Source organism: Micromys minutus (genome assembly GCF_963924665.1).
Source record: "Micromys minutus genome assembly, chromosome: 11".
NCBI classification, from domain to species: Eukaryota; Metazoa; Chordata; class Mammalia; order Rodentia; family Muridae; genus Micromys; species Micromys minutus.
Window position 1 is genome coordinate 40401304 of NC_137980.1, and position 27983 is coordinate 40429286.

The 27983-nt window shown below is 43.3% G+C and overlaps 1 protein-coding gene across 5 annotated transcripts; it reads left to right on the forward strand.

Moving 5' to 3' along the window:
- The first annotated feature begins 1723 nt into the window (after nt 1–1723).
- ADNP (activity dependent neuroprotector homeobox) lies at nt 1724–27983 on the forward strand. Of its 5 annotated transcripts, none has more exons than XM_080924927.1 (5): nt 1809–1948; nt 10653–10721; nt 18831–18943; nt 20484–20576; nt 22828–27983. In XM_080924927.1, exons 3-5 carry the CDS (start codon nt 18836–18838, stop codon nt 25936–25938), a joined length of 3312 nt encoding a protein of 1103 aa, XP_080781053.1. In that variant the 5' UTR covers nt 1809–1948; nt 10653–10721; nt 18831–18835; the 3' UTR covers nt 25939–27983. The 5 variants fall into 5 exon arrangements, with proteins under 5 accessions (XP_080781057.1, XP_080781053.1, XP_080781055.1 ...); XM_080924928.1 differs by lacking the exon at nt 1809–1948 and adding an exon at nt 3909–3928; XM_080924931.1 differs by lacking the exon at nt 10653–10721 and having other exon boundaries at nt 1724–1948.

A 27983-nucleotide genomic window follows, 5' to 3' on the forward strand; every position in this document is an offset into this window, starting at 1 on the left:
TTTTTGTTGTTGTTGTTAAATCTGGTGACATAAACCTGTACTTTAAGTTCTCCATCTGATTTGAGCACCTTTTGTGCTTCAGGGTGAAGGAGTGCTGAAACCCAGATGCTCTTCCTGCTATGTGAAACCCAGGGGCTAAGGAGAACTACAGAGATGGGTTCCCTTTGCCTGCTGCAGTTTGCCTGTTTTCTGCATTGTGTAGTTCTAGTCTTTTGATGTAAGGCCTTGACTTCTCCCATACCTCCTTTTAAACAGCTTTTATTGTTTTCCATTGTTGAGGTATTGATTAGGTGTTTAAGTATATATATATTGTAATAATTGCAAAACTTCAATGTCAGGTGGAGGTTTGTTCAACTTCCTAAGCAAACCCTTAGACATGGAGCTATGTAAATATAGTCTGATTCTTTAAAATTTGCAACTTAAACAAGTGGAGGCCACATATTGAGGGAGGAGTAGCCAATCCTTCACAACTGCACTTGGTACTTTTCAGAGCTTTTAGCCATCCATATATATTCTAGGGTAACTACTATTAGTTTAAAGTGGGCCCAAGGGTGTTGATGTTGACATGGTATGTTGGTTGGGGCTGATCCAAAGTTACAAAGCCAACAGTCCATGTATCAAAATTGTGAGTGAGTGCCAGAACTTTTCATCCTCATCCATGGACAATCCAATGGCCTCAACTCTACAAATCCCACGTTTTTTTTTAAGTCAAGGAGAAGTGGTCATCTGATGACTTGGAAGAATATCTAGAGTCCAAGGAACAGCAGAACTGTTAAGCTGAGCCCTTGCCCATCTGTTATCCCATACCCTACCACTAGAAGAGCTGACATGACCTCAGAGCTATGTCATCTCAAGAAAATGTGAATCACAAGGCCATCACACCTCCTTTAAGGCAGGAGGCATCAGGCTCAACCCTTCAACTTGCCTCCCAGCTTTTGAGAGAGGGCTCTGTGAGCACGTGGAGCTTTGGAGCAGCCCCAGGCACCCTCCTGCCAGATGTAGTTCAGGCCCAGATGGGCCCGCGCAGGGATCCCCAGTACAGCCACCTGACTGATTGTCGAGGCGTGCTGCGGCCCGCTGCTTCTGCCTCCGCCGGCGGCGCTGCGGCCAAAGGAAGGCACCCAGGAGCGCAGTGCGGCCATTATCCACGGCGCCTCCTAGTGGGTCAATGGCAAATCCTCCACGTTCTCGCGAGAGCTCCCCTCAGTGGGGATTATATAATCTTCCCCAGGCGAGGCTGGGGGGGGAGGCACCCTCCCATAAGAAAAGTAGTGGTCGCCGCAGCTGAGGATAGGAGAGCACTCCCTGGGGGGGGGTTCGCAGGGTAGGGGGTACTTGGCCCCCACAGCCCCCCCAGCTGGACAATGAGTCCTCTTATGCTAATTAGACGCTTACGTCACTTCCGCTCTTTCTCGGCCGCCATTTTGGCTAGGGCAGGTTCGGGGACTTGCTCCGAGGCGCTTGTATTGTCTGCTGAGGGGAGACGCGGGACCAGCCCCCTCCCCCCGCCCGTCGCCGCTGCCGCCGCCGGCCCGGTCTACCCGCCGCCGCCGGGACCCATGAGCTGAGCGCCCGCCCCCGGCCCGCCGCCATCTTGGCCCCCTCCCCCTCCGGCCGCGCTCGGGGGGGATTTGGCGTCTCCTCAGACACAGCTCCCTCTCTCGGTCTCCGCTGCCGAGGAACCGCGCGGCTGTCGCCGCCCGCCCGCGACGGTGAAGCCGCGGCCCCCCGCCCTCCGCCCCTCCTTTGTCTGCACTGCCCGTGCCGCCGCCCGCCGCTCTGTTGCGCCCGCCGCGCCCCCCGGCAGCAGCCGCGGCCGCGGCTCGAGCCGGAGCCCGAGCGCGACGAGGCCCCGGGCGCGTCCTCGCCGCCATCGCCGTGCCGCCGTCCACCCGCCGCCGGGCCCTGGAGCACGCCGGCCCCGCGCACGCCTCGAGGCCGAGCCAAGGTAAGCCCGCGGCCCTGCCCGCCGCGAGTCCGGGGCGCGGTCATTGTGCACACACTGCTCTGAACCGGCTGCAGCCCGACTCCCATCTCCGCCCCGAGAGGCCGTCGGCCACCTGGGCTTTTGCGGCTAGTGGCATCTTCTTGCACCCACCCCGCCCCCAGCCGAACCCCGCTCGTTCTCTTATCCCCAGAACTAATCCCCTCTCGGCCCTCCCCCCCCCCTGCACTCCCCCAGTCCCCGGAACCAGCCTTCTGCCTGGTCTTCCCACCCTAGGCTTGGGAGGGAAGGGGGAGGCCTGGGGGGCGGGGAGCGTGCATGGCACAGGATGGAAGTCTTTGCCTCCCCAACAACATGCCAGTTTCCCTCCCATCCTAACCACCACAGCCCTTCACCAGCTCTGCTCTTAATCTGGGCTACCTGGTCAGCGCTCCCTCTTTAGAGCTTTCTGATCAACTTTGCAGTCAGAAAATGGAAATCCAGAAAGCCTCGGAAAGATTTTTTTTTTTCCGAATGCAATGAATGGGGAGTAGTTCTTTGAGCACCCACTTATTCACCTCTTCTTTTCTCTGGGCTGCCTGTCCTCCTCCTCCCCTCCCCTAATACCCTACCCCCCCCCCCAACCTGGATGCCTGTCTGCTAGAAAAGGCGCGATTGCTTCTCTTCTCTCCAAGATCGAGCTCTGAAGTCTAATATTCATTTTACTCTCACTCCCTGCCACACACCCCAAGTGTCTTCTCAGTGTTCTTGTAGTCACCAGGTCCTCTGGACAGTTCTTGTCATAACCCCATTTCATAGACAAAGGCTTAGGAGGGAAAAAGAACCAAACTGTTTCCTGTGTTAGCCATTTTAATGCTGTCCAGCCCCAAACGCCCAGCTCCCATCCCTGATGCTTCTTGTGCCTGTGTCTTGAACCTTCACAATGGAATGGGTGTGTGGGGTGTCTCTTGGATAGCTTTGTGCGGTTACTTTATAAATCTGCATTGTTGCTTCTGGTTTATGGCCATGAAGAAAATACCAGCCCCCACCCAAAAGGCACTGCAGCCAAGTCGGTTAAAGGCATTGAGTGTTGGAGTCAGTAGGGGGCGCATTCTCTGCACTGGGTAAGGCTGCAGAGGGGGGGAAGGGCCCCAGAACTAGAACAGGATGTGCTTAACAGCGCCTTCTACAGACCATGGGAAAATGGGCCCAGCAAGACTTGCACTGAGTGAGCTGACAGCAACATGGCGAAGGATTAAGTGAGTCTGGAGAGAGATTTTATTTAAGAAAGCCACTTCTCCTTTTGCAAAGTTGTCTTTTTACTTTTTCAAACCTGTTCACCCTCAAACTTTGATTGCTGATCAGTCACCTTGGTGCACATCCTTGAGTCATAGGTTCCCTTTATCAAGAATTCCTTCACCTTAAGGTTTGATGAGTTGACATCTCTTTCCTAGGTCAGGTTAAAACCTGAAAGTCATGGGCTTGGGGGAATCACTGGCCAATCCAAATCTCCCCAACTCTTTTGATAGTGAAAAGTCATTCTTGAGAGGTTTTTGTGGGGTGATGATTTTGATAGCCATGAGAGATGGGTGTCAGGATTTGCAAGGCTTTGTTGGTAAACATCAGGTCCCTATTGAGTTCTTCATTGTCAAACTTAATAGAGTTAATTGCAGAATTGTGTTGCCTTCCACCTTCACCAGCCTTCCAGCAATACACACACAGTCAGTAGCCAACGCCTTTGCAAGTGTTGACATCAGTCTTCAGTGCTCACCCACCTTTTTAGGGTGTGTGGATTTCTGTAGATTTTACTCCTGTTGTTATTTCCATAGGTGTGAGATGCACAGTACGAAACCTAGGCCCCAGCTTTTACACCGCGATGCACAGGGTTGCACTTTTTGTACTGAACTGATAGGTGGCCTAGTGGTTATTCCCTGTACTGCCATTTTGAGGATCTGGACTTCGTTCCCTGCCTTGCTCTTTGGACTACATTGTCAATTCACACCGGTGGGTATTCATTTTGGAGGGTGGGGACTGCAACATCAGGAAAGCTAGAGACTTTCTCCTGATCACCGCCAAAACTTAAACTTCTAAAATTTCAGCCTTGCCACATTCCTCAAGGAACTGGTTAGAGCTGGTTGCTGTAGTGGGTCCTGAACATTTAAGATATGTGTCTCTTAAGAGAAACTTAAAGTCAGTGATGTTGTTGCAATCATTTGCATTCTGCACTATTGGGCATAAAGTTTTACGAAGTCTTATTTCAAGACTTGCTAAGCTTCTGAAAGCCTTAATTACTTAGTTTGAAGGGTCTGGGGAAAGTAGTTCATTGGTAGAGATGTGACTAGCCTGGTAGGAGTCTCTGGATTGGATCTGAAAGCACCTTGCCATGCACTTGTTCTTGTTTGGGAAAATGGACAGTGGATGCTGGTATCTGTGAATGCTTTATCCTACTGTTATAGACATCTTACATCAGCATGCCAAGATAAATTATGGGCTGTCAAATAAATACATGTAATTAACTCATACTGAAAGAAGATTTTCTTTAGTTTGGTTTTTGGTTTGGTTTTAAGTTGCTGTCAGGTAGCATTTTGCTGAGTGAAAAAGAGGCACCTTGTTACCAGTGTTGCTCCAAGAGACTGCATTGCACTCATGGTTTGTTTATGTTTAGTATTTACACAGTCCAATATTAAATACAAGTAAGATTGTTTGTATCATGAAACACTGTGGTGTTAGTATTTGTTAGACACATAAAGTGAATGATAGAAGAACAGTCTCCTGTTAGAATATGTGTTTGAAATAAAGTTTGTAAATATGCCTTTATTCATTCTTACAAATGAAATGAGAGTTAGCTGGTTTCCTTACAATGGTGGTCAGTTTTTCTTCAGGGACCCTTGTGGGCTGTGAGAATGTATGTACTTGCAGCTTCAGCTGTTAGCTGGGTTGGGCACAAAAAGGGAGGGTTGAAAATGGAAATTGTTTCTTATCACATGTGAATGAGTATTTTCTCTACATATATAGAAATGCTTTGTGTGCCTTCAGTGCCCATGAAGACCAAAAGAGAGCAATCGCTTTCCTAAAACTGGAGTTACTGGTGCTTGTGATGGTGAGGGTGCTGGGAACCGAACTTGGTCCTCTTCAAGAGCCGCTGATCCTTCTCTGACCCATGAAAGCTGAAATGTATTATAGTATATGAACTAGAACTCTTGGAACAGCCTTAGTTAATCTGAAGAGAAGTGAGTGTTCTGTTTAATTAATTTTCTTATCTTGATTTGTTGAAAGTATAAACATCTATACAATATACCGTATGAGATTATTTGTTGTAGCAATTTTTTTTAAATATATAATCTATTAAAAAGAATTCAGTCTTCAGAAAGCAGAAACATTAAGCTCGGCAGTGGTAGAGCACACCTTTAATCCCAACACTCAGGAGGCAGAGGCAGATAGATCTGAGTTCTAGGACAGCCAAGACTACAAAGAAACCCTGTCTGGAAAAAAACAAAAATGTTCAAAATTATACTGGCTTTTTATCTTAATGCTAATGTTTATTCTACAAATTCAGTTGTGAAAAGTTGCAACTTATGAAATAGCTGGTTTATTATAAGGGAAAAATAGAAATCAATATGTGGTAGATTAAAAACTAAAAAACACTTGGGCTGGAGAGATTGCTCAGTGGTTAAAATGGCTCATTGACTACTACTCTTCTTCCAGAGGTCCTGAGTTCAATTCCCAGCAACCACATGGTGGCCTACAACCATTTATAATGGAATCTGATGCCAATAAATAAAAGATGAAAAACTTGAAAATTTAAGTAGTGTCTTTTTGTTTGTTCCCTTGTTTTAGTTGAAGCCATGGGGTTTTGAGCTCATTAATTGGATGTATATAAATATTCTTTTTATGTATGTGAGTGCACTGTAGGTGTCTTCAGACACACCAGAAGAAGGCTTCGGATCACATTACAGATGGTTGTGGGCCACCATATTGTTGTTGGGAATTGAACCTCTAGAAGAGCAGTCAGTGCTCTTAAACAGTTAACCATTTCTCCAGCCTCTTATTTGGCAGGAAAGAAAAAAGTTGAGAATGATTGTCACATTAGATAAAAATAAGATATTTAAGTATTAGAAATATAGTTTATGGTAACTTTTAACATAATACTGAAGAAAATTTGTGTGTGTGTATTAGATAGAAGTTAGATGTTTTCTCCATGGTGTCTATACTATTTTATGGATATAAACATAGACTGTCTTACAATAAGCTATTTGTCCAATCTGTCAAGGAACTTTGAGTGTCATAATGCTTCTTGTAATTTTGGAAGGTAAAGTACTTCTCATTAGGAGCTTAATTTTCATTGGCTTGTTCAGAAGACATGTAGAAAGAAAGTTGCTCCCTAAGTGGGTAATTTTAGTGAGACTTGGAGAACTTGACATTTTGTTGCCAATACATAAATTTGAATGTTGCTGTCCCTGCAGCTGGTTGATGTTGCATCCTTTACTGAAGTTTGTATGCTCTTCATATTGTCGGTATGGAAATGTGGTTTGTGAAGCTGATGTAAACTAACACTAACCAATTAAGTGCTTTGGCAAACTCTTTGGTTTGTTGGCAAACTGGCTGTTTCCTATCTTGATAGTGAAAATGCCATGTGAGCCATCTGTGCCTAGTCCAGCCTTTGTGGCCTTGGGCATTTGTTTGCTTATCCTCTTGTTCAGATAGAACAACAGGTTTTTCCTCCTTTGTCTCTAGTGTCTTAGTGCTTTTCTTTTTTTTTTTTTTTTAAACAACTTTATTTTACAAAACAAAGATAAATGTACAGATTTTAAACATTTTTTTTGCTTAAAATTATACATTTTTTGTCAGTACTTTTTTTTCAGATTTTAACATAATTTTTACATAAAACTATATGAATATATTTTTAGTCAGTACTTTATTTTTTTCAAGGTTTGATTTTATGCCTTGAAAACTTAATAGTTACAATGAGCTAAAGTACATGTAAAACAAAATGTAACATGGAAATAGTTAAAGTTTTCTTGTTTTGTAAATATTTTTTTTGTTTTGTTTTCTTTATTTCTTGGACTTCATACAGTCTGTGAGTTGTTTCTGGGGGAGTGCAAGCCTCTGGGGTTAGCATCCCACTATCAGTGACTGCATATTATGTCTGTTCTTTTGTGACTGGGTTATCTCACTCAGGATGATATTCTCTAGATGCAGCCATTTTCTTAAGAACTTAGTGCTTTTCATATCTGTCCCTTTCATGACCCACCTGTCTTTCTTCCAGTTTAGAGAAATTATATTCTGTCCCGTTGGAAGGGAAGACTTTCATATATTATTAGCCTGCTTCCTAAAAGTAGCTAAGTCAACTTTAGTCACACAAGATGTTTGAGTGGGACAGGTCTCAGAACGTGATGCACGTTCTTGTCCTTGTCAATGAAACCTGCAAAGTGTGCCACTCAGGTTCCTTCATCTCAGTTTGTATGATCTCAGCCCTTTTTGCCTTTTGAGAGGCATTCCCATCCATCCATAGCGTTGCTTATCCTTCCCCTTCCAAGACAGTTACTAGAACAATCCTGAAACCTGGAAAGAGGATCAACAATGTTCCAGAAATGTGTTTGGGAGCTATGAGAACTGGAGGGGAGAACAAGAACTTTGGAGATAGCTTTTGAAGAGGGGGCTGAATCTCTATACATCTTCATACTTAATCTTTTGGGTAGAATCTAGATTTGTAATTGACTCTGGCGGTGACTTAGGCATCATTTCTAATGTGACTTAGCTGGGAGCCTTTGGTAGGGTTAAACCATTAGTTACCAGGACCCATTACTCAATTTCAGAGTACTGAGTAAGATTTGGGCTGGAGAGATTGTCAGTGGTTAGAGGTATATCCTGTAGGGAACCAGAATTTCTAGCACCCATGTCAGGTGTCTCAAAACCACCTTAACTACATCTACAGAGGATCCAGCAACATCCTCTTCTGGCCTCATACCCCACATGAACACAAAGGAAGAGATGATTTAAAAGTCCAAAGGAAGAGTAAATTCATGTCTCAGCCACATGGAGAATACCTCTAATTCCAACACTTAGGAGGAAAGACAAGGTAATTTTTTTTTTTAAGATTTATTTATTTTATGTCAGTACACTGTAGCTGTCATCAGATACACCATAGGAGGGCATCGGATCCCATTACAGATGGTTGTGGGCCACCATGTAGTTGCTGGGATTTGAACTCAGGACGTTTGAAAGAGCAGTCAGTGCTCTTAACCACTGAGCTATCTCTCCAGCCGGACAAGGTAATTTCTTGAGTTGAAAGCGAGTTCCAGGACAGCCAGGGCTATACAGAGAAGCCCTGTCTGGGGGACCACAACTAATGCCTCAACAGTTTGGCTTTCTAGCAAGAAACCATTCAATGGTGTGTGTGTGTGTGTGTGGGTGTGTGTGTGTGTGTGTTTTAAATAAGGAAATCAAGGTACTACTGTTTACAGCAGTAACATCGTGAGCCACAGTCTCTGTTAGATGTCCAGGCCTATGCTTGGGACACTTTATTGGACATTTTTTTAAATGTGTCTAAGTAGTTTCTCTGTAACACACCATGTGTGTGCCTAATACCTGTGGAGATTGAAAAGAGAATGTTGGAGCTACTCCTAGAACTGGAGTTCGGGTGCTTGTGAGCTGAGGGTGGTAGGAACTCAACGTGGGTCCTCTGGAAAACAGTAGTGCTCTTACTACTAAACCATCTTTTCAGCCAGTGCTTCGGACACTTTGGGTGCTTCTGTGAGTGCTTTACTATTGTCTTGGTACACCAGTGGTCCTGCATGGATGGGTTCTGGTCATGCCCCAGCAAGTAATGGATATGAGTTGTGCAGTTTGCATTAGTGCATCTGTAGCTCCACTAGGGTCAGAATAGAAAACTTGCTCAGGCCCCATTGCTGCTCCAGTGCTCTGGGTTGTCTGGTTCCTGTTCTCACTTTGCTGAGTAGTGACTTTGTTTAGCAATTGGAGCTTTTGTCCTTTCTTTCTGAACTCTATGAAGCTTTGTGATTGGTCCCTTTAGAAATAGTATGTGGTGAGGAGCTTAGCGTGTGGCAGCTTTACATTTTAAATTGCAGTTGTGAATTCTGAGTTAGTAAAATTCTTAGTCCTGTAAAAGGTGAGCTGGGGTTGTTCTGATTATAGAAATGCCCAAATCATGAGTAACAGCAGGCGCAAAAGGCAAATAAGATACCTCTAGTTGAGCCAGTAAGTGAGTCCCTAGTGCTGAGAACCCCTGTGTGGTGGTGCATGCGTTTCCTGTATTCTCAGCACCCAGAAAGTAGGGGCAGGGGCAGGAGGATTGGAAGGTAATATAGTCTTCCTTGGCTGCATGGGAAGTTGAAGGTTAACCTGTTTGGAAAACATGCCTTTTGTTAAACCTTGACCCTGGGTGAGGGTGTAGAAAAACAGCTTGATAACATTGTTTAAATAAATGATTCTGTTATTTTAAAGTGGTGTAGAGAATAATTTCTCATTGCTGTGGAAAGTTATTCCTGAGTGGTTTTGAAAGATTGGCATATTAAAATAACTTAGTTACAAAGCTTTGAGATACGAAGATGCTCTCCTCTCATGATTATCAGTGAGCATGTCTTCTGTGCTTAGGCCCACTGAGTATTCGAGTTGCTTTTTTTGGGGTTCCTCTTAAACCAGGTTGTCCTCCATACTACTGACAAGAAGGGCCTCTAAGCCTATAGAGTTCTTCACAGGCTCAGTCTCTGTGTCCCTGCCTTGTTCAGTCCTGTTTACAATTGGGTCAATGGGAAAGTGCCTTTGCAAGTGTGCACTCAGAGTCTAGATAAATCTCTGTCATGCATCTTTATCCCTGTTTTCTTTTTAAAGAGTACATCACCAAGAAATCATCTTTTCAGATAAAATAAGAGCTCTTAAATTGATGGGGCTAACAAGTCAGACCTGGTATTGCATTGCAGCTTTCTCTTTGTTTCTTGGAAATAGGGAGTAGCAATATGAGTCTTAAAAATTACTTGCTTAGGTGTGCTATGTGTGTAAAAGTTCCATTAAATAAATATTTGAAGTACTGCTGTATGTAAAAACTAGAATTGTGCTAATTTGAATGACTTCGTTATGTATACCCAAATTATTGCCAAAACCATTGCAGTACAGATGCACAGTATGCTGTGTACAGAAAGATGTTACTATGGCAACCACAGCTGGTTCTCGGAATAAGATAGCCTAAGCTTACAAGGTCATTAGACTTTAGAATATCTGGTCTGGCTCGAGGAAATAATGAGAACTGCTTTGACATTGATTCGTTGCCTGGCTTGAGTCCTGAGCACTTGAGCAGTGGGATGCATGGTCTCACTATATACATATAGTTCTGCTGGCCTTGAACTCACGGAGATACACTTGCCTCTTTCTCTCAACTACTAGGATGAAAGTGTGTGCTACCACACCAGGGCAAGGATTTAGAGTTATTTCCAATGTGTTTGTATGTCTGTATGGGTTTATGCTGTATGTATGTGGGTGCCTGTGGTGTATAGAACAGCACATCGGATTCCATAAGTGCTGGGAACCAATCTTATTTACTGATGGAGCCATCTCTCCACCCCCTCATTTCATATAAGGAGATAGACTTTTAGAGGCTAAGTAACATTTTAGGGTCACAAAGCTAGTATATGGCAGAGCAAGGAATTCAACACATCTGTTTAGCTTCTGGGTAGATTCTCAATCACTCACTGCATTTTACCGTCTTTTTTAGCAAATAGCAGCTTTACTGACAACCCTACCTCTCAAGAAGTTTGACATTGAAGTCTATATATCAAACCAGGTATGTTTTGGTCTGTGAGCACAACTTTCTTACTGAAAGACAAAAGGTTTGATTCAAGACAAATAAGCTTTCAATCTCAGCAGAATTGGGTGACTCTCTGAGAGTTTGAAGCCAGTCTGGTCTACAAAGTTAAGTTCCAGGTGGGCCAGGGATAGTGAAACTATATCAAGAAAAGGGGTCTTTTGTTGGTTTGGTTTTGGTTTTGGCTATAAGTTGTATTCCTGAAATGTTTCTGTTCCCTTCCTTTGCTGTGCCTTCACTGTCTCACCTCATGTCTAAGGCACGAGTGACTTCACAGGCCTTTCAGAGAAGAGTTGTGTCTTAGCAATACCTTGAGTTCTCACATTGGTTAATTCCTGGTATTAAAATGTCTTCAGATTTTTCTTAATAAACAATACTAACCAGACTAAAACTCAAATGCCACTTCTCAGATCTCAGAAATAAACCTTAGTCCTTGCCTGGCTTGTCTAGGTTTAGACACACACACATATTAGTGTGTCTGTGTGCACAACTTCTCTTTCTATACCTGTAACTAGTCATAGCACAGACCGTTCCTAGATTACCATCAACCCAGTTTTCCAGCAAGTTTTGCCTTTGCAAAGTGACAGTTCAGATCTAGTGCAGGACTTGCTAGAACTTGGCTTCCCTGCTTCTGGCATCATGACCTCAGACAGCAGCAACTTCAGAAGATGTTTTGTGACATAACCTGGTATTAGCCTTATGTGGATAGGGTACTGTTCATTCAGTCTGGTTTTTTGAGCTTCTACTTTGTGGCAGCCACTGGTTTGAATAGATGGTGTTTGTCTTGAATAAGAAGATAATGTCTTACACACATACCTTAAGGCTGCACTTCTCAGCCAGTGGGTTTCACATCAGACATAAGATTTCTAACAGCAAAATTACAGTTATGAAGTAGCAACAAAATACTTATGGTTGGGGGTCATCATGACATGAGAACTGTATTAAGTGGTCTCAGCATTAGGAAGGTTGAGAACCACTATCTTAAAGTCTTGGACTCCATCGGTTGGGATCCAAAAAAAAAAAATCTGATAGTATGTTGTGCTGGTGAGGCCTAGATACAAGTCTCATCAGCTTATCAGTTTAAAGTCACTTTTCTGAGTTTTTGAGCTCACCCATGGCGAGCTTTCAGAAGGAAAGCTGCTGCATCAGTGTCTTTGTCATTTTGTCAGTTGATGATGCAGGGAACAGGCTGCCCTTGGCAGGTAGTTTCTTGGCAAGCTAAAGCACTGTGCAGTACTTGTTGGGTTCCATTCCCTTTGAAAATATTCCCGTTTCCCTTTTCCTAAGATCTCTCTTCTATTGAAGTTAAACTCTTAAAACTACTAGAAGGAAATGAAAGGCAAAATTTAAAGTCAACACATGGGATTTTTCTGAAGGCTTCTGTGATACCACATGCTCCATTTTGCCAAATAAGTTTCAATTGAATTTGTCATCTGAGGCAGAGTGCACTAAGACCTTTGTTGTTGATGATTCACTGCACTGTTTTGGGCTTCTTTAAGTGGAGCCAATTTGCCAAGAAAGCTGTCTAGTAAGCTTGTGGGTTGTTTTGGTTTGAGTGTTGCTGCTTTGGTTTGTTTTCTTGTTTGAGATTTTAAAGATTTATTTATTATATATGAGTACACTGTAGCTGTCTTCAGGCACACCAGAAGAGGCATCAGATCTCATTACAGATGAGCCACCATGTGGTTGCTGGGATTTGAACTCAGGATCTCTGGAAGGGCAGTCAGTGCTCTTAACCACTGAACCATCTCTCCAGCCCCCTTGTTTTGTTTTAGTAGTCAAAAGTTTTGGGACCATGGAGACAGATTCCATTTGCTATATTACACAAAGTAACTCACTAACAGTGTCTAGAGTGTTCTGGAACTATGCTAAAATCATCATTCTAGATTGCATGAGCAACTTGGTCTAGAGATTTATTCTACTCTAGAAAATTCTACAGGTGTGTAGTAGTTATTGTTTTGTACAGTAGTCTTAAGTGATAAAACCCATTAATAATAAATTTCCCTGGTTTTAAACACCAACTGAGTTTTAGAATTATCTCTGCTCTACAGAGTTCCAAGACAGCCTGGGCTACAAGAGAAACCCCTGTCTTAAACAAATTGGTGCGTGCTTCTAATCCCACCACTCAGAAGGCTGAAGAAGGTGTGGGTCTCTAGTAGGAAGAGGCTAGCCAGGTTGTGAATACATATGAAGTACAGCTGTGTAGGTCTGGCATGATGCTTACTTAGCCTTAGCCTATGTGATACCCTGTGTCTAGTCTCTAATGCCACAGAAAGGGAGAATCAAATTCATGCACATAAAAATCTAAAGGATGCTATATTGTGTTGTTGTGCCTTTGATTGAGTGATAAGTTTTACTTTATAATTTGGGTTTTTGTTATTTTGGTAACAGCTTTACCAGTTTTAGTGTACAGTTGGAGTTGGCGCCTATAACACTAGGCAGTGGAGAGGAGGCTGCAATCAGGGTGTAAAGTGAATAAATAAATACATTCATAGGGTGGGGGAGAGCAGTAGACAGAACACCTTCATCCCCCAGGAAGAAGCCTGGTGTCCATCAGCAGTCTCCTCCTGTTCTCTCCCCCCACCCCTCACCTCCAGCTGCCCTGTTCTTCACATCTACATATTTCATAGAGACAAGGTCAGATAGCCATGGCCTTTTATGACTGGCTTGATTCATCTACCATGTTTCCAAAGTTCGTCTCTGCTAGGGCAGGCATAGTACTTTACTTGGAAAAATGAGGACAGCCTAACATTCCACTAACAATCCACAAACACAAATTTATCAAACCCTCTGCCTTCCCCAAGTAGCTTTCAGAAAAACACAGTGCAGTGGGACATACCTGTGAGCCCAAGGCTTGAGAAGTAGAGGCAGGAGGCTCACACCTTTTACACAGTGAGTTTGAGGTTGGCCTTATTTGGCTACACAAGAACTTACCATCTCCAGAAATGTTAACAATGGGAAGGTGATGGAAGACATTTCATTTTTTAAAAGCTGTCATGTGCTGGGTGTGGTGTAGCTTTTGTTTGTTTCTTTTTGGTTTTTTGAGGCGGGGTTTCTATGTGTAGCACTGGCTGTTCTGGAACTTGCTTTCTAAACCAAACTGGCCTAGAACTCAGATCTGTCTACCTGTCCCTCCCAAGGGCTGGGATTAAAGGTGTTCATTACCGTGACTGCCAGAGAGCTAACACTTAGAGGTCTCTGACCTATATCAATGCCTTGAATACACACGCTTAGTTAACTCTTTCTTTCTGTCTTTCTTGTCTTTTTAAACAAAAAGGAAAAGACCCTTCAGTGTGGTTAGTTAATGGCTATTAGCATCCTAGCTGATAGGAGAGCATGCCTTGTCCTCAGCTGTATCTTTGTTTCTCTTCTGGGCCTTGTAGGATCATCTGGCTGGCTTTAGGTTTGTGCAGATTTTAATTACTGTGTGTGCACCTACAGGCTGGACAAAGCTCTTCAGTTTGGGACTGGTTAAGCTGTGGCAGTAGCATTTGGCACACCATCTCAAGAGTAGTGGTACTGTCTCTCTTCTTGATGAATGAAGTGCCTTTCACAAAACAAATGGACATTTTGGTATTAACTTAAAAATTGTGTCCAGAATTAAGTATAGCTGTCTCCTGCATTTCTCACATCCAGAGTTCACACAGGGCCAACCAGGGAAGTTGACAAACTGTAACCTATCTGCTGAGGGATGACTTGAAGATCACTGAGCAGATGGTAAAAATAATTGATCTCAGCTAGGAGAGAGAGAAAACTTGGGGGAAAAGGGAATGTCTTTCATTTGAAAATTTGGTGCCTAGCAGCAGTTCTGAAAAACAATACATTTGTGCCATCACTTGCTTAAATACATTATTTTCTGGGAGGTGCCTTGGTATGTGTGTGGAGGTCAGAAAATTGACTTTCTTAAGTTTTCTTTTTAATTTATGTATGTGGATGTCTTGTCTGCACCATATTGTGCCTATTGCCTTCAGAAACCCAAAGAGAGCTTCAGATCCCCTGGAACTGGAGTTAGAGACAGCTGTGAACTGCCGTGTGGGTGCTGATAAACCTCTTGAAAAGCAGTCAATGTTCTTAACCTGTCTGAGCCATCTTTTTTATATTCTTCTGTCTCGTTGCAGTTTTATCTAATCCAGAACATTTTGTCCCTGGGTAGCCAGAATTAGCTGCTGTGGTATTTGAGACAGAGAAGAGAGAGATGTTAGAGCAGCCCTTCTGTTGAGACTCTTGAAGGACTTTTTCCCACACTGACAAAAAGAAAGGGTTAACTACTCCCTTTTCCAGCAGTGTGTAGGTGATGATGTCCAAACTGAAAGAAGCCTCTTGGGGGGGGGGGGGGGGCTTGCTGGATGCAAGGTTCTAGCAAGGCCTTAAGGCTTATTTGCAAAAAAATAAAGATAAACAAAAACAAGCCCAAGGTACAAATACAGATACAGGAGGATCACCAACCACTTTGGCATGAAGACACATGGATAGAAAGGAGAAGGGAGGTGGTCCTTGTACTTAGGACATGAAAGCAAGTTCAAGTTCAGCTTTGGGTATATGTGACCCTGTCTCAAGAAGATACTAACTGTTTAAAAATCCACTGATTTAGACCAGTTCGCTTCTGTAATATGAATAAGTAACTGTCCTTGTTGGCTCTTCCTGCAATGCCAGATTAGTCTTGTAAACCCAGAGGGTTACATGTTTCCAGAGTTGTACATTAGCATGTTCAGATTTTGGTTCCCAAATAGTTTTGGGAGATGGCATAAAAAGATAGATGCCTATGCTTGGCCGTCTGCTGTGCTTACTGTCATACTGTCAATGTGTTCAGTTAGCCTGGACACTCATGAATGGTCTAGAAAGGTCAACTGAGGGTGCACATGAAGAAAGATGGCTTTGCCTTTACAGTTAGCGTAACCTGGACAAGTTGATTTGAGAATTTTTCTTGCTGTGCTCAGACAATAAGTTTGCAGCTGGCTGTGAAGATTTCCTTCCTTTCTGTCTTTTTTTACTTAGTGGAAGTATTTGAGTTCTCTTTGTTTGAGATTCAGGGACTCAAATCCATGGCTCCCTGGACACAAGACAGCTCTACTCACTGTTTTATTGTTTGATCTTTTGTAGTTCTAAAGTAGGAATCAGTGGTGTCGCCCTGACTTGGTAGCTCTGCAGGGACACTGACACAGAAGAGCCTCGCTGGTACATCAGGTCCTGCAGACCTTTCCTTGAGCTGCTAAACTGTCACTGTCATGGCTGTGCCCTCCTCCATCCTCCTAAGAACCTGCTCAGTCTCGGGGTTGAGTTCTGCTCAGTATTGCCAGGTACTAATAGTGGATTGCGGCCCTTACCCCCCTGTACAGGTTTGGCCTACAGCTGGGCTGTGTTCCGTTTACCCTCTTGGTACCTGAAGTAATTGCTTTTGGTCTCTCAAGGACATAGAGGATCAGGCACACTATACTGTATACATGGTTTTAATTCTTCTGTAGCCTTAGGCCTAGATGATGAATCTGATTTTCATTGCAGCCATTGGACTCTTGCTTTCTAATAAAACATTAAAGTAAGAGTCTGGCCTGGGTTAAACTGATGCGCTTGCTCTTCTCTTTAGGTGTGAGATTGAGAAAGGGTTGACTCATTCATTCCAAATGAATTTTTAAGACAGTATCAAAAGGTGATTATGGGTCAGAATTGATGACACATGCCTTTAGTCTAGCACTCGGGAGGCAGAAGCAAAGGTAAGAGAGGTGGGTCTCTGAGCTGGAGATCAGCCCAGCTTACAATGTAACCTTTCAAGTTATTTCATAGCTGTGAATAAAACACTTGGATTGAACATTCTCAAAATTATTTATTAACACCACGTTTCTAACCAACTGAGCTAATTGGCCTACCCCCAAAATTATTTTAGAATTTAACAGTTGACTTTTTCCCATACAGTGTTTTAATTTTGATTGTCAGGGCCAGGGTTTTGTAGAATTATTGTTTCTGACAAAGTTCTTTCTAATCAATCCCATTTTTTTTCTTTTGACTCACTTCTTTTGTGTGTCCGCTGCCCATTGTTTGTGCAAAGACTTGTTGCAACGACGCTTGAGCGCATGTGCTTGTGTCTAGAAATGGATGTGGGTACAGTGAGGAGAATGCTGCTTTAGGCATCTTTCCCTCTGCTTTCCAGCATACCTGACAGCCATGTTCTGAGCACATGAACAGTTTTTTGTATACTGATCAGTATCTACAGAGATAAAACCTGTTGCTCACCTGAGTCCTCACTGACAGCACATCATTTGTGGCAGGAGTGGTTTCCAACAGAAGCTGGACAACAAAGCTTTGTTGTGTAAAACCTGTTGCCTAAAGACCTTCCATGTGTTCCCAGCACTATGACCTACATAGTTGAGGTGTCTTGGAAATGATTGATGAACAAGAGGACAGTTGCATTAAGTTGGACAATTGGCCTTTTTCGTGCTATGTGCTGAAAGGAGGTTCTCCTCGGCAAGAGCCCATTAGAAACTGCCAGCTTAAGAAACAATTATGGTCTGTTTGAGATTTCTTGTTCTGAAGGGTTTTGAGGCTTTTGGGGAGGTGAGAATGGTTCTTTAAAATTTAAGCAAAAACTGGATGGGTGACAATGATAAATCCTGGAGCTAGTTACTAACTTGAACTTACATTTTTGAGTCAAGGTGTCACTGTGCAGGGCTTCTGTCATTTAGGGATAGGTGCCATTAGCTCATGATCCTACTGAGTGCTGGGATTCTAAATGTGTTACTGCCTAGCCCAGCCTGAGGAAAAGCATGGAGACCTCTGAGTCCTTTTTCATGTCATGTGTAGGAATTTAGACAGGAACTGATGTTTTATTGAAACCTCGCTTGGTTTGGTGTAAGGCCTAGGGAGTGTGAAGGAGAAATAGTAATGGTTGCTCCTTCTGGGTAGAGACCACTCTCAGCCCTGGTCTTAAGCTCATAGGAATTTATCTAGAGAATAATAAGGCTGGGAAGTGCTGAGTTTTCAGTGAATGTTTTAATGTTAGGAGACCCAGCTAAATAAACGTTGGTACTTCGTAATGGAGTATTCTGGGACTTGTGACTTATGGGAACATCCCCAGATTGAGGCTTGCCATCAGTAAAGGTGATGGTTTACAGTTAAAGTGTAGGGTTTGTCAGATCACACTTGCTGGTGCATTGGGGGGTGGGGGTGGATTATGGCTTTGGTCTTAGAGCTACTTTATTCTGTGAAGTTATGTTGGATTTAGATTATTATTTTTAAAAAGTAAGGTTACATTCAAAGCCTTAAAAATCTCACCTCAAATTTTTACTAATTGAGTTTTCTTAAATAAACTTAAGTGCCTTGATTTTTTTTTTTTTTTTTTTTTTTTTTTTTTTTTTTTTTTTTTAAGGAAAATGGATCTACATTTTTACCTTTTATGCATTTGGGACAGTCAAGCAGCCCTTTGGTTTCCTTAGGCACATGTGTGTGCGTGCTCATGGGCTTTTTTTTTTTTTTTTTTTTTAAGATCCCAGAAAGACTACAGCAATCACTATATGTTCTGATTTTCCCATCTGTGTGTTTGTTTATTCTGTGGCTTATGTGAGGCCTTTGCCCTGGTGTGTTGCTACCCAAGGAGCCAGTCCCACTACCATTTGGCACTTTGGTTTGAGGAGGAGACAGAAACAGTCACTGAATGACTTGTTGCTTCTGTGAGTGGTGTTGCCTTGGTCAGGACATTTTAGATGCAAACTTGTCCCCTAAGTACTGAAAGCTGATTGGTGCTGTGAAGTGTGGAATAGTTCCAGCTTCTCAGGTCTAACATCAAGAGGAAACATGCGCGCTTGATTTGGTTTTAAGACAGCTGATTGATATTGCTGCTCTCATTTTCCAGCTTCAAATTCATCTCTGAACAGATTTTTACAGCCAGCTGAGACTTGTGTACATAGACTTGTGGTCTGTAAAGTAGGGAAGGAAGGCCAACAAGCACTCACCTTTTTGCCTGCTGCTCTAAGTGTTCCGTACTAGGCAGGGAGTTCTCAACTGAGGGAGCCAGGGTTTGGGATCCTGTCATCACTAGAATTAGTAACTTTTACAAGTTGTGCATATTTTGACTTTGACTTAAATTTTTTTTTCCAATAGAAACTATGTTCCAACTTCCTGTCAACAATCTTGGCAGTTTAAGAAAAGCCCGGAAAACTGTGAAAAAAATACTTAGTGACATTGGGTTGGAATACTGTAAAGAACATATAGAAGTAAGTAGCATGCCATTTTTAAATTCTAATGTGACTCAGCTTCTGATCCATTACTGTGTCCATGGGCAAAGATGGTTCACTGTTAGTTGTGGTAGTTTGGTTCAGCTTCACCAAAACCTTCTCACTGAGGATAGCTTACTTCATTTTCCCAAAAAAAAAAAAAAAACTGTTCATCTTTGTAATCTAAGGCAAAACCAGTTACAACACAGAATATGCACAAGTCAGACAGTGCACGGGGTGCTTTAAAATTGTATATGAGCTTTGTCCTTGAAATAACCTTTAGGGGGCTCTGGGAATTCTTGTCTCCAGTCTGAGAAAGAGAAATTGGGACTACAGAGCCTGTTTTCCTTCTGATAAGCCTGGGTGTTTCTGTTGACCTGACTGTTGAGGCACGGTTGTCTGAGTGTGTGTCATCTCTTTCCTTAGAGTTTGAGCATTTGTCAGCCTTCTGAACTATCAAAGACTTATCTTGCCCTTGTGTAACAGTTTGGCCTCTCCAGACTGTTTTCCATCCTTTTTATTCTGAGCCTTTGAAGCCCCATAAGCTAGATAGAGGCGTCTCCTCCTTTTCCAGATCTCGTTCCCAGTCTTTCCGTTAGTTAGACACGGCCTCCCATTGAAGTGCTTACAGCTACTTCCCTGACCAGGCCACAGTTGGCCTTGGTTAGCCATTTATCCCATTACCTACTTAGCACAGTGCTCAGCACAAAACGAATGCTGGGGACACAAGTCAGGGGTGGAATTGATGTATGTTTTATTCATGGAGCAAGCTCTTTTCAGTCCCACTCAAGAGTAGTCAGGGATGTGCCCTGAAAAACCAAAGTTTCTCAGAAGTGGGCTTCTGGTGGTTGTTCACAGGGTGAAGGTAACTCTTCTGCCCCTCAGATTCAAATGGATCTGTACTTGGTGGTGTAGGAGAGAGGGGTGATCCTTACCAAATAAATACACAGTCAAGTGTCTTTTCTATCCTGTGCTGGGTTTGTTCCTCCCCCTAGACCCATCACATACTCTGAAGTTTTCCCACATTAGCTTTCCACCTAAAGCTGTAAACCATTCACCCTACTTTCTTCTCAGTCTGAAGGGGAACATTGCAACCCCTCATCACAGAGTAGAAACTGGACGGCATGTTGTTTACTTTCTTTCTGGGTTTAAAAGTCTGAGTTTTATTCCAGATTTACCCTCCTTCTGTTTGTTTGTTTGTGTGTTTGTTTGTTTGTTGGTTTATGTACCCAAACTAGACTCTTAGTCCTACAAGGCTACTAGCATACATCCCTCCTCTGCCTAATGTTGTGACTGGCAAGTTACATGGTTAATGGAGTTGCTCTGGAATCTGGAGAGTTCCCATCTGCACTTGCAGCACTTTCTTTGGAAAGCTGGCCATGTGCCTTTTATATTTCCTGAGAGCCTCAGCACCAATGCATTAGTCTCCGTGGGTTGATTCTCTTGGACTCTTCCATACCGGTTAAAGAGAATTTGTGTGCCAGGTCTTCTGGGGTTGATACCACTATGTTTTTTGTAAAATTTTCTCCCTGTTTTCTAGGATTTTAAACAGTTTGAACCTAATGACTTTTATTTGAAAAACACTACATGGGAGGATGTAGGACTGTGGGACCCTTCTCTTACAAAAAATCAGGTAAGTCATACAGGAATGCCCAGCACACCTGCAAACCTTTCACAGTGACAACTCTGTCTGGGTGATGGCCTGATGTGGAAAATGTATAACTACATGTCTCATTTGTCTGAGTGGTAGAAAAACCAGGTTACTCCTGGGCTAGAACTTCTAAGTTAACAGAACAAACAGAAATTTTGTTCCTTAAAGTTTCTGAAATTGGAAATAAGACTACAGCTTAGTTGTAGCATTCCTTATCTTATACAGAGCTCTGGATTTGATCTTCAATACCACGGACCAAACATGGGTACACACCTCTGGAATTCCAAAACTTGGGAGTGGAGGCAGGATCAAAAGGTCAGGAGCATCCTTTATAATAAGCTTAAGGCCAACCTAGATAAATGAAATCTTGCTTCTATAAAACTAAAATAGCAGAGTTGGCTATGGTATATAAGTCTCCCTCCATGGTGCCTTCCTGCTTTCATTTCTAAGGAGTGCTCTCCAACACTGTGTGTGGCCACCCGTCTGCTGTCTTAACTCTGTTGCTACTCTTGTTTTCTAGAGAAAAGCCACACTTGTTGTTGTTGTTGTTGTTGTTTGAGACAGGGTATCTCTTTTAACAGCCCTAGCTGTCCTAGTAGACCAGGCTGGCCTTGAACTCACAGATCTGCCTGCCTCTGCCTCCCAAGTGCTGGGATTAAAAGGTGTGCTCCATCACATGACCACAGTCACCCTTGTATTACACTCTTTTATTCCCATTGATGGTGTGTGGTGTTTATGGGAGGGTGTGGTAGATGACCCCTAGAAGGGCCATGACAGACCGTGTCTTGCACTCCTGCATGCAGAAGGATGGTCATCAATGCCATTGAGTATCCCTAGTTAAAATGTGATGACACTGTAAAGGCTGCCTCTTTCCATAGGGAGAAGTAATTGTCAACTCCCATTCTAGTTCTGTACTTTGCCCTAGGAAGAGGTGCTGAGCAGCATTCTGACATCAGAAGACTTTCCTAGAGAGGGTTTGGTTTTGAAAATAGGGTCTCTGTAACCTTGTCTGTACTGAAGCTGAGAGATCCACTTGTCTTTGCCTCCCTGCACTGAGATTAAAGGCACACACCACTACACTATCTGAGTAGCTTGAAGGGAACACAGAGAGACTAACTACTTTTGGTTCCAAATAGTTCATGAAAAACTAGAGAAAAGATGATTGTTTATCATGTATGTATTTACCTGTTTTTAGGTCAGTTCTAAAAGCCGATCTCTAATGTCATTGTGCTCTGTAGCACAGTGGCTTCTAAATACTTTGCCCTCTGACCATAAGGCAGTCATAGTTAGCTACACAGGTGGCTTAAACAGCTACTACTTCAGTGGCCATTGGTTGGTTGGCTGGTTGGTTGGTTTTTTGAGATAGTTTCTCTGTGTAGTCCTGGTGACACAGAGAAAAGATGTGCACCACCATGCCTGGTTTTTAATTGGCGGTTTGAACAGGAAAAATTTTTTTATAATGTGTGAATGGGCATTTGTGTGCTGTTAGCATGCTTAGTGCCCTTTGAGGTCAGAAGAAAGCACCAGATTCCCTGGAACTGCACCATGCTGCCTTACAATTGCTGGGAATCTTTGAACACAACCAGTGCTTACCCACAGAGCCGTTTCTTCAGCCCTCATTGACTTTTTTGAAACTGTTCTGCTGGAGAAGAGATAGAAAGGGGCCAGTGTTCCCAGTCTGGAACCTGTTGATCTACAGCAAAGTCTAGATAAATAATGCACTGCTTTAGAACAGAGAAGAAACTTTGAGATTTTGCTTTCTCTTTCCTCTTTCTATGAAGATAGTGTGTGGTGGGAACAAGAACAATACCTGCAGAAGTATCACCTGTGAGTTCTGTGTCTGAAGCCGAGCAGATCTACAAAAGAGGGTTTTCTATAGTTGATTTGTGGCTTTAGCAAGAAAATGGAGGAGGGTTTGGGTTTTTTGTTTTGTTTTGCCTTTGACTTCTCTCCAAAACTAGCCAGGAAGTACAACTAACAATTTTCAAAGATTTAGCAAGAACTTAGCATTGAGTTTTAATTTATAGGGACACAAATAAAAATACTTGATTCAAAAATGCATCTGTTTTTGTTGTTGTTGTTGTTTTTCTGCAAGAGAAACCTCCAAAAATCATTGCCTTGCAGAGTTTCTTGGAATACCTGGGAGGAGGGGTGCCTAGAACCTGTAACCACTTACCTTGAGTGGCCTTCTCACTCTGGTTTCTGTTCTGTTTTGTTTCGTTTCTTTTTTTAGGACTATCGGACAAAACCTTTTTGCTGCAGTGCTTGTCCGTTTTCTTCAAAATTCTTCTCTGCCTACAAAAGTCATTTCCGGAATGTCCATAGTGAAGACTTCGAAAATAGGATTCTCCTTAACTGCCCTTACTGTACCTTCAATGCAGATAAAAAGACTTTGGAAACACACATTAAAATATTTCATGCTCCAAACTCCAGCGCACCAAGTAGCAGCCTCAGCACTTTCAAAGATAAAAACAAAAACGATGGCCTTAAACCTAAGCAGGCTGACAATGTAGAGCAAGCCGTGTATTACTGCAAGAAGTGCACTTACCGAGACCCTCTCTATGAGATCGTCAGGAAGCACATCTACAGGGAACATTTCCAACACGTGGCAGCCCCCTACATAGCAAAGGCAGGAGAAAAATCACTCAATGGTGCAGTCTCTCTGGGCACAAATGCCCGAGAAGAGTGTAACATCCACTGCAAGCGATGCCTTTTCATGCCCAAGTCCTATGAAGCTTTGGTGCAGCATGTCATTGAGGACCATGAACGGATAGGCTATCAGGTCACTGCCATGATCGGACACACAAATGTTGTAGTTCCCCGAGCCAAACCCTTGATGCTGATTGCCCCCAAGCCTCAAGAAAAAAAGGGCATGGGACTCCCACCAAGAATCAGTTCTCTTGCTTCTGGAAATGTCCGGTCTTTGCCATCACAGCAGATGGTGAACCGATTGTCAATACCAAAGCCCACCTTAAATTCAACGGGAGTTAACATGATGTCTAATGTTCACTTGCAGCAAAACAACTATGGAGTCAAGTCTGTGGGCCAGAGCTATGGTGTTGGCCAATCAGTGAGGCTGGGGCTAGGTGGCAATGCTCCAGTTTCCATCCCTCAACAGTCTCAGTCTGTGAAACAGTTACTTCCAAGTGGAAATGGGAGGTCCTACGGGCTAGGTGCTGAGCAGAGGCCCCCGGCAGCAGCCAGGTACTCCCTGCAGACTGCCAACACCTCCTCTCTACCCCCAGGACAGGTGAAGTCTCCCTCTGTGTCTCAGTCACAGGCATCTAGAGTATTAGGTCAGTCCAGTTCTAAACCTCCACCAGCAGCCACAGGCCCTCCTCCAAGCAACCATTGTGCCACTCAGAAGTGGAAAATATGTACAATCTGTAATGAGCTTTTTCCTGAGAATGTCTACAGTGTTCACTTCGAAAAGGAACATAAAGCTGAGAAAGTCCCAGCAGTAGCTAACTATATTATGAAAATACACAATTTTACTAGCAAATGCCTCTACTGTAATCGCTATTTGCCCACAGATACCCTGCTCAACCATATGTTAATTCATGGTCTGTCTTGTCCATATTGCCGTTCCACCTTCAATGATGTAGAGAAGATGGCAGCACACATGCGAATGGTTCATATTGATGAAGAGATGGGGCCTAAAACGGATTCTACTTTGAGCTTTGATTTAACATTGCAACAGGGCAGTCACACCAACATTCATCTCCTGGTGACCACATACAATCTGAGGGATGCCCCAGCTGAATCAGTTGCCTACCATGCCCAAAATAATGCCCCAGTTCCTCCAAAGCCACAACCAAAAGTTCAGGAAAAAGCAGATGTCCCTGTTAAAAGTTCACCTCAAGCTGCAGTGCCCTATAAAAAAGATGTTGGGAAGACCCTTTGCCCTCTTTGCTTTTCAATCCTAAAAGGACCTATATCTGATGCACTTGCACATCATTTACGAGAAAGACACCAAGTTATTCAGACAGTTCATCCAGTTGAGAAAAAGCTAACTTACAAATGTATCCATTGCCTTGGGGTGTATACCAGCAACATGACAGCCTCAACCATCACACTGCATCTAGTTCACTGCAGGGGTGTTGGAAAGACCCAGAATGGCCAGGACAAGACAAATGCACCTTCTCGGCTCAATCAGTCTCCAGGCCTGGCACCTGTGAAGCGCACATACGAGCAGATGGAGTTTCCACTGCTAAAAAAACGAAAGCTGGAGGATGATAATGATTCCCCTAGCTGTTTTGAAGAGAAGCCAGAAGAGCCTGTTGTTTTAGCTTTAGACCCCAAAGGTCATGAAGATGATTCTTATGAAGCTAGGAAAAGCTTTCTCACAAAGTACTTCAACAAACAGCCCTATCCCACCAGAAGAGAAATTGAGAAGTTAGCTGCCAGTCTATGGCTGTGGAAGAGTGACATTGCTTCCCATTTCAGCAACAAAAGGAAGAAGTGTGTCCGCGACTGTGAGAAGTACAAGCCTGGTGTGCTGCTAGGTTTTAACATGAAAGAATTAAATAAAGTCAAACATGAGATGGATTTTGATGCTGAGTGGCTGTTTGAGAATCATGATGAGAAAGACTCAAGAGTCAATGTTAGCAAGACTGTTGACAAAAAGCTTAACCTTGGGAAAGAAGATGATAGCTTCTCAGATAGTTTTGAACATTTGGAAGAAGAATCCAATGGAAGTGGCAGCCCTTTTAACCCTGTCTTTGAAGTTGAGCCTAAAATTCCCAGTGATAATCCAGAGGAGCCTGTACCGAAGGTAATTCCTGAAGGTGCTTTGGAATCTGAGAAGCTAGACCAAAAAGAGGAGGAGGATGGCTCAAAGTATGAAACTATCCATTTGACTGAGGAGCCAGCCAAACTAATGCACGATGTCTCTGATAGTGAGGTAGACCAAGATGATGTAGTTGAGTGGAAAGATGGTGCTTCACCATCTGAAAGTGGACCCGGTTCCCGACAAATCTCAGACTTTGAGGATAATACATGTGAAATGAAACCAGGAACTTGGTCTGATGAGTCTTCCCAGAGTGAAGATGCAAGGAGCAGTAAGCCAGCTGCCAAAAAAAAGGCTACAGTGCAAGATGACACAGAGCAGTTGAAATGGAAGAATAATTCCTATGGAAAAGTTGAAGGGTTTTGGTCCAAGGACCAGTCACAGTGGGAAAATGCATCTGAGAATGCAGAGCGCTTACCAAACCCACAGATTGAGTGGCAGAATAGCACAATTGACAGTGAAGACGGGGAACAGTTTGATAGCATGACCGATGGAGTTGCTGATCCCATGCACGGCAGCTTAGCGGGAGTGAAACTGAGCAGCCAGCAAGCCTGAGGCCCTGGTGTGCCATAGCTTATTGCTGTGTTTCATCCTGGACCTCTTCCAGTCTGACTGCAAAGCTGTCTTCTAGCTGACACTACCTTGCAAGGACTGGTCAGTCAGCAGGCTGTGGGATATGTGACCACTACAGTCAGTCCCAGTGGTTATTTCCAAGTCTATGACATAGGATTGGTTAATCTTACTTCAGACTCTTCTCTGGTAGACTGGTGATGAAGTGTGAAAAACCAATAAGCTGGTGGCTTATGAATGCACACAGGGAATAGTAGTTCATTATATACCTGCCTTCCCAGTGTTTCTTCCCCTCAGTAAGATGTTTGGTTGGATGTCCTGGGAAAGCCTTACCCTGATTCACATAGTAGTGCAGGGCGGGCATACACACTACCAGTCAAATGTGTCTAGGAGACTTGGGAACATGGACTGTTTTTTTCATGTATTCAATCTGAATAGTTGAAATGTATATTTGTACAGTCTTTTAGACCTCAAGTGATGCTTATGACACTGTTACTGTGTGCCCGTCATAGATTGGTTTAGTGTTGCCCTTGCTGTGTGATAAATGCTATATCTAGTTTACCTAGCAGAAGCTTGACCCTGCGATAGTATGGACCTTCGGACAGACTTAGTTTTTGCACATAACCTTGTACAATCTTGCAACAGAGGCCAGCAACATAAGATATATATCTGGACTCTCCTGTATTATAGATTTTTTTTCCTTGTTCTGAGTATCCTTGACATGACAATTGTCAAAAATGGTATTTCAGATCTCTTTCTGAGACCTTTTAAGCTAAAATAACATGCAAGAATTGATTTTACAGCTACTAATTTTGACACCTTTTAGATCTGTAAGAGTGTTGTGTCAGCAGCAGGCACAGTTGAGTGCTGCATTTGGGATATTTAGTTTCCTCTTTAGTTGAGCACCACTGGGTGTATTCCATTTATACCATCTAATATATGACACACTGTTGTAGTCTGTATGATTTTGTGGTCTTTATTTCCCTTTGTATTCATTTTAAGCATCTAAATAAATTGCTGTATTGTGCTTAATGTAAATATTTGCTTTTATTACACACATCTGTCCTGTATGTCTATTACATCTTTTGCTGTTTGATGCCACAGCACCCTGAGCAGAGATGGAAGCCACCCTCACAAAGAATACTGTGGGAAATCACAATCTATCATTTGCCTGAAGCATGTTTTCTCTCTAGGCACCTGCTACAAATTGTTCATTTGTATGTTTTCCTTTTTGCTGCAAAAGTAAACATCCTTGAGGTTTTCAATTCCCCTTTTGATAAGGAGCCTGGGTCTATGTGTAGCTGTCATGGTGAAGGGCGTGACTACGTTGGCCCCTGGTGGTTTTTCTTCCCCGTGTACTGTTTATTCCCTCCTTGTGGCAACACTTGTACCAAACAGGCAGCTGCTCTGCCTCTGAAGTCCTTTGATTATTTTGCCCTGAAGAGAAAGACTGGCGAGCACACATTTGGGGCACTTGGCACTGATGGAGCTAGTACATTGACTGGACAAGAGATTTCTGAGAACAGGCTAAATGCAGTAAGGAGACAAGTGGCAGAACATTTAGGGTGGACTTCTCCATGCTGGGGGAGGTCAGCCACCTCAGCTACATTGCCTTAGAGAAGTCAGAAGTGGCTACCTTTGGGACTCCTGAACCTCTTTCAAGAAAAGACCTGTTTCCTGACTTAGTAACAATAAAGGAGAATGTACAATTCTAGCATGAGCTGTTATGGGTGGCTTGGAGCTTTTCTAATCAGTTGCCAGGATACATTATAGACGTGTGCTGAAGCAGCTCTGGTCCCAGGGAGGGTTATCTCCATGTCCACATGCTAAAGACACCCAATCTGAAACACCAGCTGACTTTTAGCCACCTCCCATTTGTGTGGATTTAAATCTGCAAGGACCACTAATGAGACTGGTACAACTAGAATGGAAGTTAGATGGTGATCCTCTCTGAACATCTGTGCAGAGTCCCGGTGCTCCCCAGCCAAGTGGATGGGTGTGAAGCCTCAGCACCAAAAGGGGTTTAGCCA

Coding starts and splice junctions, on each gene's coding strand:
- ADNP (XM_080924931.1), top strand. CDS start 18,836: ATGTTCCAACTTCCTGTCAACAATCTTGGCAGTTTAAGAAAAGCCCGG. Junction 18,944..20,483: donor ACTGTAAAGAACATATAGAA/GTAAGTAGCATG, acceptor CCTGTTTTCTAG/GATTTTAAACAGTTTGAACC. Junction 20,577..22,827: donor CTTCTCTTACAAAAAATCAG/GTAAGTCATACA, acceptor TTCTTTTTTTAG/GACTATCGGACAAAACCTTT.